This window comes from Pimephales promelas, chromosome 14, assembly GCF_988280905.1.
Source record: "Pimephales promelas chromosome 14, fPimPro1.hap1.1, whole genome shotgun sequence".
Lineage (NCBI taxonomy): Eukaryota > Metazoa > Chordata > Actinopteri > Cypriniformes > Leuciscidae > Pimephales > Pimephales promelas.
Window position 1 is genome coordinate 435,654 of NC_142782.1, and position 19,893 is coordinate 455,546.

General features: G+C 41.1%; 1 protein-coding gene across 3 annotated transcripts in view; it reads left to right on the plus strand.

The window, feature by feature from the left end:
* The first annotated feature begins 59 nt into the window (after window positions 1–59).
* Window positions 60–19,893, plus strand: part of cacna2d3a (calcium voltage-gated channel auxiliary subunit alpha2delta 3a) — a 75,590-nt gene continuing 55,756 nt past the window's right edge. For all 3 annotated transcript variants that reach the window (XR_016146431.1, XM_089119216.1, XM_089119217.1), the window contains exons 1-5: window positions 60–192; window positions 1,885–1,966; window positions 10,980–11,096; window positions 12,091–12,150; window positions 19,038–19,200. Coding sequence is in view for 2 of the 3 variants with exons in the window: in XM_089119216.1 (XP_088975342.1) it covers window positions 104–192; window positions 1,885–1,966; window positions 10,980–11,096; window positions 12,091–12,150; window positions 19,038–19,200 (511 nt within the window). In the remaining variant the exon portion in view is untranslated. The remainder of the gene's footprint in view (window positions 193–1,884; window positions 1,967–10,979; window positions 11,097–12,090; window positions 12,151–19,037; window positions 19,201–19,893) is intronic.

Here is a 19,893-nt window from a genome sequence, read left to right on the forward strand (position 1 = left end):
ACACACACACACACACACATGTGCTGTACGCAGGGCTAGTCTGCAGCTGAGTTTGTGAACGCAAAACCCTTCATCTCTTCAGAAGACCTGGACATCATTGAGCATGAAGTGTGTGTTGTACTGTGTGTTCCTCCTGTGGATTACTCTCCACACCCGCGTGTGCGCGTCTCCTCAAGGCATTCCCCTGGCAGTGTGAGTACACTTTAATATATCAAACATCAGGTGTTTTAGTCTGTTTGTCGTCCTATTTATTTCGTGCAACTATTGCTGACAGAGAATCACATTAACACGTTGTAATTTTGTCTCAAATGTATACTGTTAGACATTATTAAGCCCACGCTGATCCTGGTTATGAATTCCCTTACATCAACATTGCTTGTTTATTACCTTTCAACAGTTCCACCTCAAAGTTTTTAAACTTTCTTTTGATTTTAAAGTTAACGATACAAGACAATTATATTTTAAAGGAGATATATTAGCTTAAATACACTCTTAAAATTAAGGTTTTTTATTTATATATGGCTCCATAAAGATAAACTTTTCTATTCCACAAAGGGTTCGTTATAGTGGACATTTTTTTTTAATTATTAAAATGTACTTCAAGTTATGATAAATATGGTTAATTTAAGAACTGATCATTGAAAGTTTCTTTGTGGAAGCAGAAATGGTTGATCACTGCAACAAAAAAACAACAACAAAAAAAAACGAATGAGATCTTTATTTTAAGATTGTCAAATACACATTATCACAATTATATAAGATTTTAAATGTGGTTTGAATTGAAATACACTTGTCAACTACACTCACCTAAAGGATTTTTAGGAACACCATACTAATATTGTGTTTGACCCGCTTTCGCCTTCAGAACTGCCTTAACTCTACATGGCATTGATTCAACAAGGTGCTGAAAGCATTCTTTAGAAATATTGGCCCATATTGATAGGATAGCATCTTGCAGTTGATGGAGATTTGTGGGATGCACATCCAGGGCATGAAGCTCCCGTTCCACCACATCCCAAAGATGCTCTATTGGGTTGAGATCTGGTGACTGTGGGGGCCAACGATGCCCATGGGGTAAAGTGTGCCAAGAAAACATCCCCCACGCCATTACACCACCACCACCAGCCTGCACAGTGGTAACAAGGCATGATGGATCCATGTTCTCGTTCTGTTTACGCCAAATTCTATTCCTACCATCTGAATGTTCAACAGAAATCCAGACTCATCAGACCAGGCAAAATTTCTCCAGTCTTCAACTGTCCAGTTTTGGTGAGCTCTTGCAAATTGTCGCCTCTTTTTCCTATTTGCAGTGGAGATGAGTGGTACCCGGTGGGGTCTTCTGCTGTTGTAGCCCATCCGCCTCAAGGTTGTGTGTGTTGTCTGCATACCTCGGTTGTAACGAGTGGTTATTTCAGTCAAAGTTGCTCTTCTATCAGCTTGAATCAGTCGGCCCATTCTCCTCTGACCTCTCGCATTAACAAGGCATTTTGGCCCACAGGACTGACCCATACTGGATGTTTTCCCCTTTTCACTCCATTCTTTGTAAACCCTAGAAATGGTTGTGTGTGAAAATCCCAGTAACTGAGCAGATTGTGAAATACTCAGACACCAACAACCATGCCACGCTCAAAATTGCTTAAATCCCCTTTCTTTCCCATTCTGACATTCAGTTTGGAGTTCAGGAGATTGTCTTGACCAGGACCACACCCCTAAATACATTGAACTGCCATGTGATTGGTTGATTAGATAATTGCATTCATGAGAAATTGAACAGGTGTTCCTAATAATCATTTATGTCAGTGTATGTTGCGCTTATCTTTCCTAACCCAATATGTTGAGCTTCTGTCAAATTCATGTCCTCATATTTTTGTTCCCTGGTTCTAGTGTGAAACTTTGGGCTTCAGCCTTTGGCGGAGAGATTAAGTCCATCGCTGCCAAGTATTCCGGCTCTCAGTTGCTGCAGAAGGTAGAACACTACACCAACACTAGATCAATACACCACCACTAGATCACTACACCAACACTAGATCACCACACCAGCACTAGATCACTACACCAACACTAGATCACCACACCAGCACTAGATCACTACACCACCACTAGATCACTACACCAACACTAGATCACCACACCACCACTAGATCACTACACCAGCACTAGATCACCACACCAGCACTAGATCACTACACCACCACTAGATCACCACACCAGCACTAGATCACTACACCACCACTAGATCACTACACCAACACTAGATCACTACACCACCACTAGATCACCACACCAGCACTAGATCACTACACCACCACTAGATCACCACACCAGCACTAGATCACTACACCACCACTAGATCACTACACCAGCACTAGATCACTACACCAGCACTAGATCACTACACCAGCACTAGATCACTACACCAGCACTAGATCACTACACCAGCACTAGATCACTACACCAGCACTAGATCACTACACCACCACTAGATCACCACACCACCACTAGATCACTACACCAGCACTAGATCACCACACCAGCACTAGATCACTACACCACCACTAGATCACCACACCAGCACTAGATCACTACACCACCACTAGATCACTACACCAACACTAGATCACTACACCACCACTAGATCACCACACCAGCACTAGATCACTACACCACCACTAGATCACCACACCAGCACTAGATCACTACACCACCACTAGATCACTACACCAGCACTAGATCACTACACCAGCACTAGATCACTACACCAGCACTAGATCACTACACCAGCACTAGATCACTACACCACCACTAGATCACCACACCACCACTAGATCACTACACCAGCACTAGATCACCACACCAGCACTAGATCACTACACCACCACTAGATCACCACACCAGCACTAGATCACTACACCACCGCTAGAACACTACACCAACACTAGATCACCACACCAGCACTAGATCACTACACCACCACTAGATCAAGATCACCACACCAGCACTAGATCACTACACCAACACTAGATCACTACACCACCACTAGATCACTACACCACCACTAGATCACTACACCAACACTAGATCACCACACCAGCACTAGATCACTACACCAGCACTAGATCACTACACCAACACTAGATCACTACACCACCACTATATCACTACACCAACACTAGATCACTACACCAGCACTAGATCACTACACCACCACTAGATCACTACACCAACACTAGATCACTACACCACCACTAGATCACTACACCAACACTAGATCACTACACCACCACTAGATCACTACACCACCACTAGATCACTACACCAACACTAGATCACTACACCAGCACTAGATCACTACACCAGCAGTAGATCACTACACCAGCACTAACCCTTTCTGCTCACTACACCAGCACTAGATCACTACACCAGCAGTAGATCACTACACCAGCACTAACCCTTTCTGCTCACTACACCAGCACTAGATCACTACACCAGCACTAGATCACTACACCACCACTAGATCAATACATCAACACTAGATCACTACACCAGCACTAGATCACTACACCAGCACTTGATCACTACACCAGCACTAACCCTTTCTGCTCACTAAACCAGCACTAGATCACTACACCACCACTAGATCAATACATCAACACTAGATCACTACACCAGCACTAGATCACTACACCAGCTGTAGATAACTACACCAGCACTAGATCAATACACCAGCACTAGATCATTACACCAGCACTAGATCACTACACCACCACTAGATCACTACACCAGCACTAGATCACTACACCACCACTAGATCACTACACCAGCAGTAGATCACTACACCAGCACTAGATCACTACACCACCACTAGATCACTACACCAGCACTAGATCACTACACCACCACTAGATCACTACACCGCCACTAGATCACTACACCAGCACTAGATCACTACACCAGCACTAGATCACTACACCAGCAGTAGATCACTACACCAGCACTAGATCACTACACCACCACTAGATCACTACACCACCACTAGATCACTACACCACCACTAGATCACTACACCAGCACTAGATCAATACACCAGCACTAGATCACTACACCACCACTAGATCACTACACCACCACTAGATCACTACACCAGCACTAGATCACTACACCACCACTTAGATCACTACACCGGCACTAGATCACTACACCAGCACTAGATCACTACACCACCACTAGATCACTACACCAACACTAGATCACTACACCAGCACTAGATCACTACACCAGCACTAGGGCTCCTGCTACACGGTACTCTAGTGTTCTCTGAAGTGCACCCTCTCATTGTCATGCTGTATGAACACATGCTATTTTTGAGTATTAATATAAGGTTTTATCTCTTTCTGTGGTCCTTTCAGCACAGAGAAGTGTGTGTGTGTGTGTGTGTGTGTGCTTCTGTTCCTGCAGCTCTCAGTTATCACACTCTTCCTCACATACAATCTACGCTAATTAAACCACCCACGAGTAGCAACCCGCTTTGCCTCGGTGTGTGTAGCTCTTCCATCGCTCAAGTAGTGTGTGTGTGTGTGTGTGTGTGTGTGTGTGTGTGTGTGCACTGTGTATCTCTTCCATCGCTTGTGCGTTGTGTGTGTGTGTGTGTGTTTTTTTGTTCTCAAATTAGTTTTCAATTTGAGAATGGAGAAATTATACTTAGCAAAATGTAACTATTTAAAAATTACACTGCACAAAATTATTTTCTTACTCAGTATATTTGTCTTGTTTTTCAGCACAAATATCTAAAAATTCAAGATTGAGATACATTTACCCGAGAAGAAAAATGGAAAAAAAATTATATAAAAAAATATAAACATTTATTTATTTTTTTATATTTTTCTCCATCAGCCAAAAATAAAAATACACAAATAAACTTGTTTTTCCTTTGATTTAAGTTTTATTTTTCTGACCTCGTTGGCAGATATTTTTTTCTTGTTATCCCAACAAGCATTTTTAAAAAGTTTTTTTTGGTTCTGTGAAGGTTAAGGGAACTTTCCATGGCATCATTCTTCACACATTATGGGAATGTTACTTTTTAATGTTCTGAAACAAGTATAAACTCAAAAATATTTTATGTTTCTTTTTTTATTTGCCATGGTACCAGATGTAGTCATTCCGATCTACCGAAACTGACGTTTCTGTAATAGATCAGATGTTATGAGTGATTAGTGTGATTTTCTTTTGACACCATTGGGCTGGTTGGAGTTCAAACTGTTTTAATATTAAGGGAAAAGACAGTGACAGTGGATGTTTGTGGCGTGTGTGCTTCTAAAGCAGAGGAGATGGGAGCCCGAGGGGCAGATTATCTGTGTGACGGGTTAAAAAGAAGAAAGAGAGCATGCCTGGTGAGCAGACAGAAAAGCAGCGAGCAGAAAATAACAGTGTAGCGGCAACAGAAGGGAAGAAAGGAGAGACGTATGACAGGAGGCCTAGAGGAAGAAATGTGCACGGAGGAAGAGAAGAGACTGGGAATGTAAAGTAGAGTAATGTGAATGAACTGGTGTAAGTGTGTCCTGCGGCTCAATCACTGTGTGTGTGTGTGTGACCTTATTGACAAATGAAACCCTGCGCAACAGTTCCAGAAGTAAAAACTACATTCATTTTCTTCAAAGAGAAACTGATTTTGAACAAGTACTTCTAAACCTTTACTGTGAGCTACGAGGTGGTTTTTGCTTCCCCTGAAGCTGTAAAAAATGAGTTGTAGATCTTCGCCTCGAGAAGGGTGTTCTTGCGCCGATCGCACTCCCACTTCCGGCGTATCCAGTCGGTCACACAGCTCACTGTAGTGCTGGGCCTTGGCTATTGCTACAGCGGATTTGACACTCTTGTACACCGTACAGACTAGGGATGGGACGGTATGAAAATTTCACATCAGGATTATAGTGTCCAAAATTTCAATCAATATTATTTAAAAATTTCAAATCATCAATATTATCACGGTTTTGTTAAAATTAGATGAAAGTGTTCAAAAAGAACTGATGCTCACACTGAAAACCTTTCAACAAGTTTTATAATTGAAAATCAACAAACAGGTAAGATAATCTCATTATCAATTCAATATCTCCCTGTAATTATGTGGTAAAAATAAAATCGGTAGAATACATGATCTATCTATACGTTACTATCCCTTAAAATGTCACTCTCTTAATAATAGTCTTGTTTGAAGTTGTTGGTTCGTCTTAGGCTCAAAGCCACTTGCTGCAAACCTTTCTTTGCGGAAGCTTCACGTCTATTTCAAGTGAGTGACATAACGGGCCCTATCTTGCACCCGGCGCAAATGACTTTATACACAAACGCATGTCTCATTCCTGTTTTGCACCCGCGCAAAGCGGGATTTTCCCCTCCACAGACGTACGTCGGTAAACTAGGGAATGAACGTGGCGGATTGGCGCAAAAAGGAGGCGTGTTTCGGCGCAAACATTCCCCGGTGCTATTTTACACTTCCAGAACACAATTGCGCCACTGATCAGAAAACACCTGGTCTAAAGTCAGTGGCGCGTTGCGTGTTGTTCACAATGCTATTTTAAGCGCGCATGCTTGCCCATAATGTAGCGGGTGCACAGCGCGCATACACTTTCTCTCATCAACACAGATGCAGTAGTTTTTATTTTTGCAAATCATACATTATAACAAGGAAAAATATTAACACATGAGGGAAATCATTGTGGTTTACATGAAGATGAAAAAACCTTATTACCCATTTTTTAAAGGTTAATTGTAGTACTAAAGGATCAGACCTGTCCACTGAGCAAAGTGATGTCCAAAAGACGTCTTTTCAAAGTCTTTGTCACAAAAGTCAGACGTTGAAAAGACGTCCACTGAGGGGCCGGAATGAAAGTTTTTATGACGTCTTTTTTTGACGTGTTCTGGACGCCTGAAAAAGACGTCAATAGATCCTTCGTACAAGGTTAAAAACTAGTTCAAATGTGGCCATTTTCAACATTATTTATGGCCTCATTTAGACAATTTATACTGTTTTTGGACCAAATAAACACTCATCAAATAAAGATGAAAAAACGCACTCTCCAGTTATATAGTCGTCAGTGTGTGATGGCTGAGGCTGAAACGTGTCTGTGTGGACAGGGTAATAATAAAAAAAAGATATGAGATATAACTAGAGAGTGTGGTTTTTCATCTTTATATGCGTTCTTTACAGTGAATGAATGTGTGTTTTTATATATTATCTGCTGTTATTATCTTATTATCATGCATGTGTTCAAACTGTGCCGTCTCATTCTGCATCATCATCATCATCATCATCATCATCATCATCTTCATCACACCTTGCACTGCTCAAGCTGAAATAATCCTGCTATTGGAAAGATCTCATGTTTCAAGGTTAAATCAAGGGAAACGGATGAGCAAGGAGTCTGTTGGTGTGTGTGTGTGTGTGTGTGTGTGTGTGTGTCTGTATCACAGGAAGTGATCAATATCTCCCTGATCAATATAAGTATTCAGCTTAAAATGTTCATATGTGTGCCATAGATATGCTCACAGTATGTGTAAACACAATTCTTTCCATAAAATGAACACAAATAAAGCGCCGTCGGAATAATGTGAAGTAGTGTGTGTGTGTGTGTGTGTGTGCGGAACAGACTGAAACTGAAGTCACTGTCCACAGATCATCTTCCCCTCAGCTGAAGTATGTATCCGTATATGGTCCAGGGTGAGGAAATAACAGCAGTTTTGCATTGACATGAAGATATGTGAAGGATGACAGAATTATATATTTCTAGGTCTGAGTCCCTGCGAAACGGCTTGAAGAGATCATTTTTCCTTTAGGCATTGGCATATTTCTGTATTTATATATGTATATATATATATATTAATAGCCCAATTTTGTTTACAACCCAGTATTAGTTAAATGACATTATTTTAGGCATTCGGTATTTGATGACTCACTCTTGAATCTCATCGGATTTTCTGAGTCAACAAAATTGATCTGTATTGATAGGGGATTTCGCACTTTCCACTTCAGCCAAGATTTGATTTACATTTATCATCTTGACTTTTTTGAAAGAAGAAAGGAATGATGTAACTCATGTTAAACATCACGTCCTTTGGAGTTGATTGGGAGGAAATTCTGATGAATCATTTGTCATCATGCAAGACTTGCTGTAGTTCAGCTAAAATTGTAGTTTCTTATAAATTATTCATCAGCAGTAACTTTTTTTGGCTGTAAATAAGTGTGTTAGAACGTAATTTGCATTTACATCAAAACAACCTGATTAATGCACGTTTTTGCGTTACTTCATGATGTAATGTAAAGTAGGACATTAATGCATCGATCATTGTTTTTACATGATATTATATAATTTTATGCATTGGTTTGTTAAAAAACAAACAGTATTGCTGTGATTACTGCATCGTGTAAAAATGCACACCGTCCACTCAAGTGGACATCTGATAATATGCGTAAAAAGATTTCATTTCCTAAGAGCACTAAAGAAATCCTGACTGAGGTTGTCATAATTCATGCATGATAGGGTTAAGTTAGCTGGCTATGAACTTCAGGACAAAATGAACAAAATGTTTGAGATGTCTTCCTTCACATATCCATTATCAGAGAATAACGTATTATAATCAGTGAGGTTAATTATAGATGCAATCATCAGTGTGCAAATGCATGTGAATGCAGAGCGTCCACAGCACTGGGTGAACCACACTTCATCACATCTCTAACGGCAGAACCGGGTTCAGCAGCATCGAGTTCTGCATCGTCATGCGGGTCTTTAAAGGGCGTTAGTGTCACTGGGACGAGCTTCTGGAGACTGGAGGAGATGTTCAGCTCTGACACACACACACACACACACATAACATCAGTGTAGCAATGTGTGTAGATGTTATGTGTGTAGATCTGTTGGATGTAATGTGTGTGGATGTGATGTGTGTAGATGTGATGAGGATTTCACCTCATACCCTTTCATTTGAAGCCGCCGTTTCGCATATGTGCAGTCTCCTCTCCAAAGCCTCTTCAACACTCCAGCTTGTTGCTAAATGGATTCCATCACCCCCTGTTCATGGGCCATTAACTGTGTTTCTCCAGGGCCTCCTTCATGCCTTCTTTCATGCTAATTTTCCTGCACTCCCATTTGTTCATCTCTGCTGGAGCATCCCCTTTGGAGGAAACAGTAAAAATGTAAACTAGCATCCGTCTACAGCCGCATCTATCCTCAGACTGTCACTGATTGTGCATATTCATTCAAATTGAGCTCAGAGCTTTTGTTTATTTTGTTTATGATGTAGCAGTGTGCATACAGTCATTCGAAAGCATGATGCCATGAGTGTTTGACTCCTGATGGTAAAGTGACCATGATGTTACTGAGAAGTAAGTTAAAAGTTACCTTTTTAAGTTCCCGCTCTGGGAACGGATGCCGACTACGCCAAACAGAGCAAATGCTTGGTCACCGTGCCCTAAAGCTCAAGACTGTAACCGATCCGGCGGTAGAACTGGTCAGGTAGACCGCAGACCCACTGCATCATCCAGCCAATAGGGGCAGAGTAGAGCGCTTGCTATCCAGAACCTCGGCCATCGGCTCCAATTGGGAAACCTATTCCAAGGGAGCAAGTATTCAGTATAGAGGAGCGCCATAGTGTTCTCTACCGAGGAGCTTTTGTTAACTAACACACATGCTTTAGACATCGGCACTTGTGAAGCGTTCCCGTAGCATGAACACCATGATGACGCAGTGTTGAGTTCTACTCCAAAGGGGAAATAATGTTTTTGTGCTAATGTTTTGAGAATATTAAATAAAAACCAGATAACTTTGGTTTTTTACTAGACTTTACTAGAATAATGTTTGTTCAAAACTAAGTAAATGTTGCCCAAAGTTCTGAAAATGTTGGGGAGACACACAGATGCTCGGCTAGTGGAGTGAAGAGCCACGTCTCCAGCTTTGAGATAACGTTTGGCCTCGAGTGGATTGAAGGGCTTTGAGAGTGAGGTTATGGGAGCAGGATAAGGATTAAATTCACTTTCATCCCCACATAAGCTATGAGCACTTCTGACGGTCTTTTCCTTCTCTGTCCTTACAGTGAACACACTAAACACTAAATATAAACTAAATGAATACAGTTTTAAATCACAAATTATCTTTAGATTAGATTCAATTTTTGTTATTGTTCTATGTGTTATTGTTATTTGTAATTATTTCCTCCTTAAAACTACAGTGAACCAAAGACAGTCTCAAAAACACGCTTTGAAATCGCTGGTGTTTCTGACGTCACAAACCACCTTGTAACCAATAAGATCAATATGTGATCTGAGTGAGTGGAGGCGGGGCTCATTTGCATATTCATAGCACTTTGCATACTTAATGAGGCGAGGGTGTCGAATTCAAGCTTGCTGCACAAGTCCTGAAACAGTTTTTTACAGTGTAAATTCAGATTTTTTAAGGCATGAAGATTGTTTTTTTTTTTTCAAGGAAAAATCCTTTATATCATTTTGGTGATCGACGATGAGATTTAAGGAATACGACTATCGACTACAGGGGGACTTTAATGTGCAATTGCTATTTTAATGCAAATGACAATTAATGAAGGTGCAGTAAGGTCATGAAATATCATTTAAATTTTGTGGGCAAAAATGTCTATTGCCAGTAGTGTAGTGATGTATGAGAAACAGCTCATGTAGAAGACATTTCAAACTAAGCATCTTTCTGTCGGTCAATGCAGCAAATGACTGCAAAGTCCGGGTAACAATCTTTTGCTCTCACGTGACATTGGTACGGCCTTCGATTCAGGTCACATTTATTTGTATAGCGCTTTTCACAATACATATTGTTTTACAGGAAATGCAATGGCCTTGTCTATGTGTGCTGTGCAGTGAGGATGACATCACATCTGTTTCTGCAGCTGTACCAGACTGGCCAATGAGCAACGAGGACCGGAATTATTTGTTTTATGATTGTCATTGTCAAATGTCCTCGTTTCTGTAGAAGTACAAGGAGTTTGAGCCGTCGGTGAGGGTGGAGGAGATCGATGGAATCAAACTGGTGAAGAGACTTGCTAAGGAAATGGAGCAGATGTTTCACAAGAAGGCTGAGGCCATAAAGGTGAGTGTGTGTGTGTGTGTGTGTTCATCAGACTTTATCTGCATAAAGTTTGGCCCTTGGGAAATAAACATGCAATTCAGACTATATCACGCAATTGCGACTTTATATCATGATATTCTGTCTTTATATCACCCAATTGCATGTTATAAAGTCAGAATTGCAATTCTTAGAAAAAAAAGTAAGAATTTCAAATTTATTTCTCACAATTGCGATTTTATATCATGCAATTGTGACTTTTATAACTCACAATTCTGAGATAAAAAGTCACAATTACCTGTTTTATTTTTTTATTCTGTGGCGGAAACAAGCTTCCATACCATTTAACTCGATAACCTTTCAGTGGTCCGTTCTTTTAAAAAAAAATCTTAAAGATCCGTTTTCTTCCTTGGAAATATTCCAAGTTTGTCAATGCTTCATAATGGAGCCGAATGCAGATAAAGAACAGATAAAAAATAAAAACAGATAAAAAACCTTTATTTTTGCAGATAAAAAACTTTATTTTTAAGAGTGTAAATCAGAATCTATTTAGACATCTCTATATTAACATGGATGGATTGTGATGAAAAACACATTAATCATCATCTGCAAAATCAATTGCCAGCCCTGGATTTAAGTGTTTTCTGTTTTCATTTATAACGCAAAGATATATACACATTAGTGTGTAATAGAGACAACACAGTAGTCTAGTGTCTAATATTATAGTGCCTATTCGAATCCACTGTGAGACACCAATGTGTCCCTGAGCAAGACACTTAACCCCTAGTTGACCCAGAGGCGTGCGACCTCTGACATATAGAGCAATTTTAAGTCGCTTTGGATGCTAAACGCTAAATGAATGCTAAAATAAATAAATGTAAATGTAATAGTGTGAGTGAGAGATAGAGAGATTCTTGTCCTGAAGCTGTGCGTGTGTGTGTGCGTGTGTGTGTGTGTGTGCGTGTGTGTGTGTGTGTGTGTGTGTGGTAGATTAATATCGGTCTGTCTTGTCCTCCAGCGGTTGGTGGAAGCAGCAGAGGAAGCCCACCTGAATCACGAGGAGGATCCTGACCTACAGGTGAGCATCAACAGCAGTTACCATGGCAACCGCATCTCTTCATCAGGGCGACGGCACTTAATGACTGATGTTCAGCTTTAACTGCTTAGTATTGAAACTTCTGTTGATCTCAGCATGAATCACATGACCTTCCCTTGATCTCATGTTAAACATGCACCGAAGTCTCATAATACTGAAGTGCATTGAACAAAGCAATTTGAATTAAGCATACTGTATATGTCAAAGTTTAGCTGTTTATCATTCTCTGAGGGCATCCATTAGTGAGACACCCTCATGTAAAGGTCGGAGGTTAATCTACCGTAAAAAGCCATTTATTTCCTCCCAGTGAAAGCCTCAGGTGGTCTCAGTCTTCACATGAGCTCGACGCAACACTGCACATTTCCCAGTCACATCAACACCATTACTGGAACTCTCACAGCCATGAAACCTCAGTCAAACGTACTAACTTTGTGATAAAAAATCCATATGACTATTTAGATATGGAAACGCTTTCAGTGTTGTTGAATAAGCATCCCACACCCAGTAATCGTAGTTAAATTCATCCCAATTTAAAATCCTAAATCTCAAAGATGTTTGATATGATCCGGGTGACCCAGTTGCCTCTGTGAGCAGATCGGGAGTTTTACGGCTCACATTACCAGATCATTTGAGCCGATCACTGTAACCAGAGAGGGGGAAATCAGTGCTAAATCAGCACGTGCGCTGTAAGAATATGCTACCTTTTCTTTCACAGAAACAACTCTGGGAGTAAAACTGAAGATAGTAGTTCACGCCGCACTGACAGAGTTGGTTTTAATCCAGCCAAACTCGTCCAGTGTGAACACAGCCTAAAAGCATCAATCGAGATCTCACTGACTTCTGACGTGCTGAGGGTTTATTCGCCGTGAATATGAAGCCAGTGATGCTGCTTTACGTTGAATTTAGCCTGTAGTGATGATATGGGGAAGTCAAACATTAGAAGAAGCCAGAAATAAATAAATAAAGTGTGAATCCTCCTTGGAGACGGTCTCTCCTGGTTTTGGCTGTTTGTTGGGCTTCTGCTGGCAGTGAGTGTTTTCTTATCTGCTCATAACAGAGCGCTCATAATCTGTTCCAGCGCTCTCGCTGTCTGACGCCGCCAATCCTCAGGAAATAACCATGCAGCAGAGAGCTGATTATACGCATGCGATTTCACACACAGAACCATACGTTATCCAGAGAGTTCTTGTTTTTCCACTTTTAGTTCTGTCGAAATCATTTATGCGCTTATTTACATTTACATTTATTAATTTGAAGTCCCCTGTGGTGTAAATCCAGCGTTTAATGTCGTCTATGTGGTGTTTTTAATATGCTTTAACTCAAAACCATGTGTAAATCGTCAACCAGTGGAAGTGAGTGAGTGGAGGCGGGGCTCATCTGCATATTCATAGAACCACGCATACTAAATGAAGTTTTGTTAATAACTAAGTTCGGGAGGAGCACGTTCAGATAATTAACACGAGTGGACGGCAATCAGCAATCAGCAACCAATGATAAGAGGGTATATATAGACTCAGCAGTCTTACCTCGATCCATTGGCAGTTTGCAGCATCCCTCCTCCACCCCTTCTCCACACTCCTAGTCCTGCACACTCCTCTTTCTAAAAAATCACTTGCATACGGGGGGAGTACTCTGGGTTCGGGCAGAATTCCGAGCACGGAGCCCTCCCTCCGGACAGCACGCCAAATACGCATTGAATCTTACTCACTCAAAATTATATGTAAGTGTGAACTCGTGAAATGAGGCGAGGGTGTCGAGTTACACTCAAGGTGTTTTAAGACATGAAGACATTTTTTTTAAGGAAAAAACATTTGAATGTCGTTTTGGTGATCAAAGATGAGTTCTAAGGGATTGACTATTGATGCTCCCCATAGACATTTTACTGACTTTAAGTAGCTTTGTAAGACTGACCCGAACAGTCTCCTAATACTCAGCTAATACTCTACGGGGAGTCAGTTGTGGGCATGTTTGCAGCTTTGCCCGATCTCCATGATTCCTGCAGTGAACGGGTGATGGACGCTGAATCAGTGAATCTGGCCTGTCCTCTTCTCTCCTCTATCTGGAGGATCTGAAGCTCGACGGTGTCTGCTCTACACCTGCCAAGAGAAGTTACGCAGATTAAACCCAGCGCTGGAGATTCAGCTCATAATCTGCTCTCGCTGCTGTCGTGTGACATTTACTACGCCCAGGAAAAGAGTGCAGAATTAAGCCTGAGAAATCCCCAGCAAGAGGAACGATTTACTCAGAAAACTCTCAAGCTTGAATATGTATGAACGAGGAGATAAAAGGAAAAAGGGAACCGATTTTAACATGTTCTGAGTGGCGTTTGCCGGTGCAAAACTGTTTAGCAGTTGTAGGTCCGTGCATTTCAATGGCGTTGTGGTTGGTTCGTAATGTAGGACATTTCTAGAGTATTCCAGCGAAAAGAATAAAAGCAAGTAAAACTGTGCAGTCGAGTGCAATGAAGTGTTAATTAAGCGCATCAACCGGGCATTTTAAGTGCACTTTTTCTTCTTATTGCTTTTTTCCCCGGCACATATTTTAGTAATCATCATAAATTATCATAGAGTATCATTAAGAGAAAGCTTAACACTCAAAGTAAAGCCTTTTGAAATTGGACATTGCATTACCATGGAAACGGCACTTTAAACAACATTTAACTTGATATCAAATTCAAATTTGGTTAGAAATTTGGCTTTTAGATATTTGGCTTATTATTGTTTTGTTAGTGTAGGGGCTGATATTTAACAGGTTATATAACTTAAAGCGATTTCAGAGAATGATTTTTCACAATAATTTTTTTATTTAAAAATATGCATCCTCTTAATAACATGCGAACATTGTCTCCATGTTTCTTGTCTCGTCACATTCAAAATTAAGTTTTTAGTTAAGTCATCAAAATGGATTAGTTTAAAAATGATTCACTTTGGTAAAAGTGTTTTGTGGTCATAATAGCATAGTATTGTGCAAGAAATCACATTTATTAATTAATAATCTGAGGCTCTTATGATAAAGTCCCTCTGAAGTCAATACTTGTATCCCTTAAAACTCATCTTTAGCCCTATTCACACAGGATTATTATTATCTGGGGACCTCGTGTAAATTAGAAACTAGTACAAATGATCAGATGTAAATCCCAGTTCGTGAAGGCATCACACAGAAACATCTCGTCTCAGATGAGCTCTGAGGACCCGTGTGCAGCTTTAACCTGTGTTTCTGCTGAATGGTCATCTCAGACTGCTGACTCGCTGTCCCGAGACTGTCAGCAGATTCCTCCCTGCGCCACCGTCACTTCACACACTTTATACACCTGTACTCACAGCGAGACCTGCTACAACACTTCGCAAAGCTTATAAACAGGAAGTAAAGGCGAGGCATATGGAATGGCTCCTCCCCTTTTCAAACAGCCAATAGCATTTAGTCATTTCATTCGTAACCAGCCTACAGTTGGAGAACCGAGTAAAAGTCTATTGTTTGAGCAACCGAACACACACACCAACCCATGTTACTCTGTGACACGTCGACGCTCGCGTTACTCAGGTGGTGTTTATAGCATAGGGGGCGGAGCTTCATATTCTAGAGAGCATGTGATTGGACAGAAGATGTGATGAAGTCTGCGCTGATTAATGCCTTGTTCAGATTACACGATTTTGGCACGATCCGTTTGACGTAGGGTGTCGTGGGGATTTGTAAATGACGATGGGCGTCGGGACGCAAGATTCGATCGTATCATCTCATATAGTGTGGCGACAACCTACGTCGCGTCTGCGATGCTTCACGACAAAAATACTAGCATGTCGTCTAGCGATTAGCGTCGTCCACGACGGTTCCGTCACATGTATGAGGTTGACCAATAGGAGCACAGAAGCTTTTCCGTACACAACTTTCAAAAATTGCGATACGAAAGAGAGACAGTGGTGCTAACGTTAAAACTAAAAGTAAAGTTATGTAAGAAAACAACATTTTACCTCAAGTTCTCTTTGGAGGATTGACAGCCCATACTGTCCTCTTCGAGCAATCCAGGAACGTGTCGGGTTTTCTTTATTTTTTTACTTTTTTTCTGAACACAACACTCACCGCTTCATCCATTGTTTGTTTACGTTCGTTTCCGGAAGTCACTCGCTATTATTTTCGCCTTCTCGATGACATCACGTGCGCCGTTAAAGACGGCATGCGATGACTGGTCAGGAAGCAATGTGCCGTCTGACATGTTTCTTGTTCAAGATCAAAATCGCGTAATCTGACACAGTGACTATTGTAACAGACAAAAAAATGTGTAATCTGAATCAGGCATTCAAATCCCTGATCCAGTTTAGCGGAAGTGAGAGTCTAAGTTTTGAAGGCTTATATCTCCTAAATAGGAATTTTGTCATTGTTTTGGAGCACACCAGCTTATTCATAACTTAAGACTAACATATTTATACAAAAAGCTAAAAAAACGTACATTTTGATTTCAGGGGGCCTTTAAATACACACAGGAGAAATCAACAGAACGCAGAACAGGTGTAGAACTCAACAAGCAACTACTACTCTTATATATTCAATATTCAATATTTGTTACGGTTAAGTGACTGTTCAAACATATTCAAAACCAAACTTTCTGTACTAAAGCCTCCGAAGGCTAAAAACATGTTTATTATGAGTTTCAAGTTCTTCTGATCAAAGTCCTGCTTTTCTGGTCTTAATTTTTGGTATTATTAATTGAAAGTTCTTTTGTGTTTGCTGAGAAGAGCGTACAGTGAGCGATGACAGCACTGCTGTAAATATAATACTGCTGAATGATTTATTAATAGCTCCTCCGGCACTGCAGTGCTAAAAATATGAACCCGGCAGTGGAGAAGGGCACAGGGTTGTGCCAGTGCAAGGGTGTGTGTGTGTGTGTGTGCTCAATATACTCAGCAATCTTTATCACAATGTGGCATTTTAAAGAGCCCCTATCATAGCATTTGAAATGTTCCTATTTTTGTTTTGGGAGTTTCCAAAAACAGTTTAACGTGCATGCAAGGATAAAAAAACACTTTATTTGTCTTATAATACGCATTTATTTGTAACTGATTTTCTCAACGACTCCCAAAAGATTAGTTCGATGATTCATTTTCCCAAACACCTCCTTTGAGTGATGCGAATCTGTGGCGATTGGTCAGATGACCCAGTCAGTTGTTATTGGTAAACCATAGACAGAGACTGTCGGCAACAGAACGCCCATAACCAGGATTATAGCTCGTCAAGTGTTGAAAATTGTATATAGTGTTTGAACAAACGTGTCAAAAAAAGTGCACTTTCCACACGGCCCCTTACTCGCGTGTCCGTCAAGAGCGAGCTTTCCCGGCGAAACTCACATTGCGGCGCTTTCGAGGGGCAGTGCTTATTATATAGAGCGAAGTCAGATTTGGCGAAGTCGTTTAGGAGGTAATTGGCATTTTTCAATGAATGTCTGGGGAATATCAAAAACAAAACTAACTTTACCCCGCTTAGAAGCTGCGCGGAGTGTACACAACACACACAACACAATATAACTATATTGTGCATGCTACAGAAAACATAACAGCAAACATTATTAATAATACTCACAGATTGTGATTCGGAGGACGAACCTGATCCATATACACTGGATACTGAGCCCTCCTTCGGGAACAAGCTTGCGAATCCACATTTGAATTCATGTATGTTTTTGAATGATTGATCATTAAAATGATGAGAACACAAGGTTGGGGCTATACTTTTGTGGTATCGTTGCAAATATGAACTCTGACCACTGATTCTTCACATGCTCGTCCCTGGGCAATGAAAATAAGTGGCTGAACTGTCTTTGCATTGTAGAACACAGCGTTCTAATAGCATTCTGATAGCGCTGGTGTTCTGATAGCATCTGATAGCATATGTCACACGCATCACACACATGACCAGCGTCGGCCAATAGTGAGCCTGCGTGTGACATAGCTCTACGCAATCACACTACGTTAACTGACTACAGGCCCATGGAGAAGGAAGTGAATAGTTGAAATAAAGTCGTTATTTTTGTTTGTTTTTGCGCACAAAAGTGTTCTCGTCGTTTGATAAAGTTAAGATTGAGCCGCTGTAGTCACTTGGACTATTTTAACGATGTCTTTAATGACTTTTCGGGGACAGTCCCTCAAGAAGCCTATGGACTGTATGCAGGAGTGATCTTAATATCTTAAATATCTTAATTTGTGTTGCGAAGATGAACGAAGGTCTTACGGGGTTGAACAACATGAGGGTGAGTAAATACTGACAGAATTTACATTTTTGGGTGAACTAACCCTTTAAGCTGGACTGTGAAGCTATTCTCTTCTAGAAACACACTCTGTTTAAAGCCCACGATCAATAACTCAACTGTCTGACCCTGGATAACACAACAACTACCCAAACACAAAAAAGCACCCAAAACATGCCCAAAGGCTCAACCCAGGAATTGGGTAGAAAAAGTAATCCAATATTTGTGTGGCATTCACATAACAAATACGATTGCTATCATGTGAGAGGTGCTTCTGGTAGACCCAACAGCATAGCAATGTGTTTAGGAGAGAATCAGGTCAAAGCTTGACTGTGAAATTGAGTCTTTAGTGTAGAGCTGATTGTGTCTGAGCGATGAGGGAATGGCTATTCCTGAGTTTAGGAGACAAACAAATAAATGAATCTTCCTTCCTTTCACAGTGAGTGTTGCACTGCAAGCGCACTGTAGTGTAGGGGTGTGCGATACTGACAACACATCTATGCATATCTCCATATTTCCAGGAATTTTGTCAATAATGATGATTAGACAATATCACGACTCTGGCCTCTGCTTTCCACAGTGTTCTCCATCCCCAGTGTGTGATGAGCTCCCCCTTCTCTCTCTGTCCTGACAGTACGAGTACTTCAACGCGGTGTTGATCAACGAGGTGGACGAGGAGGGCAAGAGTGTGGAGCTGGGCGGAGAGTTCATCCTGCAGCCGAACGAACACTTCAACAACCTGTCGGTGAACCTCAGCCTCAGTGTGGTGCAGGTGCCCACCAACATGTACAACAGAGGTGTGATCGCACAACACCACACACATCCCACACAACATCACGCACAAAATCACAACACCACGCTCAACATCATGCACAACACCACAACATAAGTGCATCATTCTTTATCCAATCATTTGGCTGGATCCCGTGCTTTCCTCAGATTTAATAAGCACTAATGGTGGTTGAGGAGAGTGTGGACTTAGTAGACATATGAAAGTGCTTTATAAATGCCTCCGTTCATTCATTGAGTCAGTTAGTCAGTCAGCCAGATATCTCCAACCTGTCTGAAAAGTGTTTTCTATAGGTTGGTTTTTCTATAGAGCATCACAGTCCCGCCCACAGCCCGAGAGAGCGCTGGTGCCGGAAGTAAATTTCCCATTCATTTCTCCCATTGACACTTTGTAAAATCCATATCTAAAGAGTATTAGAGCATGTCTGAGGATAATCAGCTACGGCTGAACTCATAAGCATACAATACATCATTTTGAGTGAAAAAACAAAGAGAAAATCCCAAAAAAGTCGAGGGTACAAGCCTGTGTACATATTTTCATTTCCGAGCAAAGGAACTACTCCTCCCATAAACCACCGCGCCTCAGTGAAGTCGCCTCAAGCCACCGTGAAAGAGCCTTTTGAGTGACTTCCAAATCTGACGACGGGCACGTGAACTTTTTCCTCCAGTGAATTTTATATAGTGAATGTGCAGGGAAACTC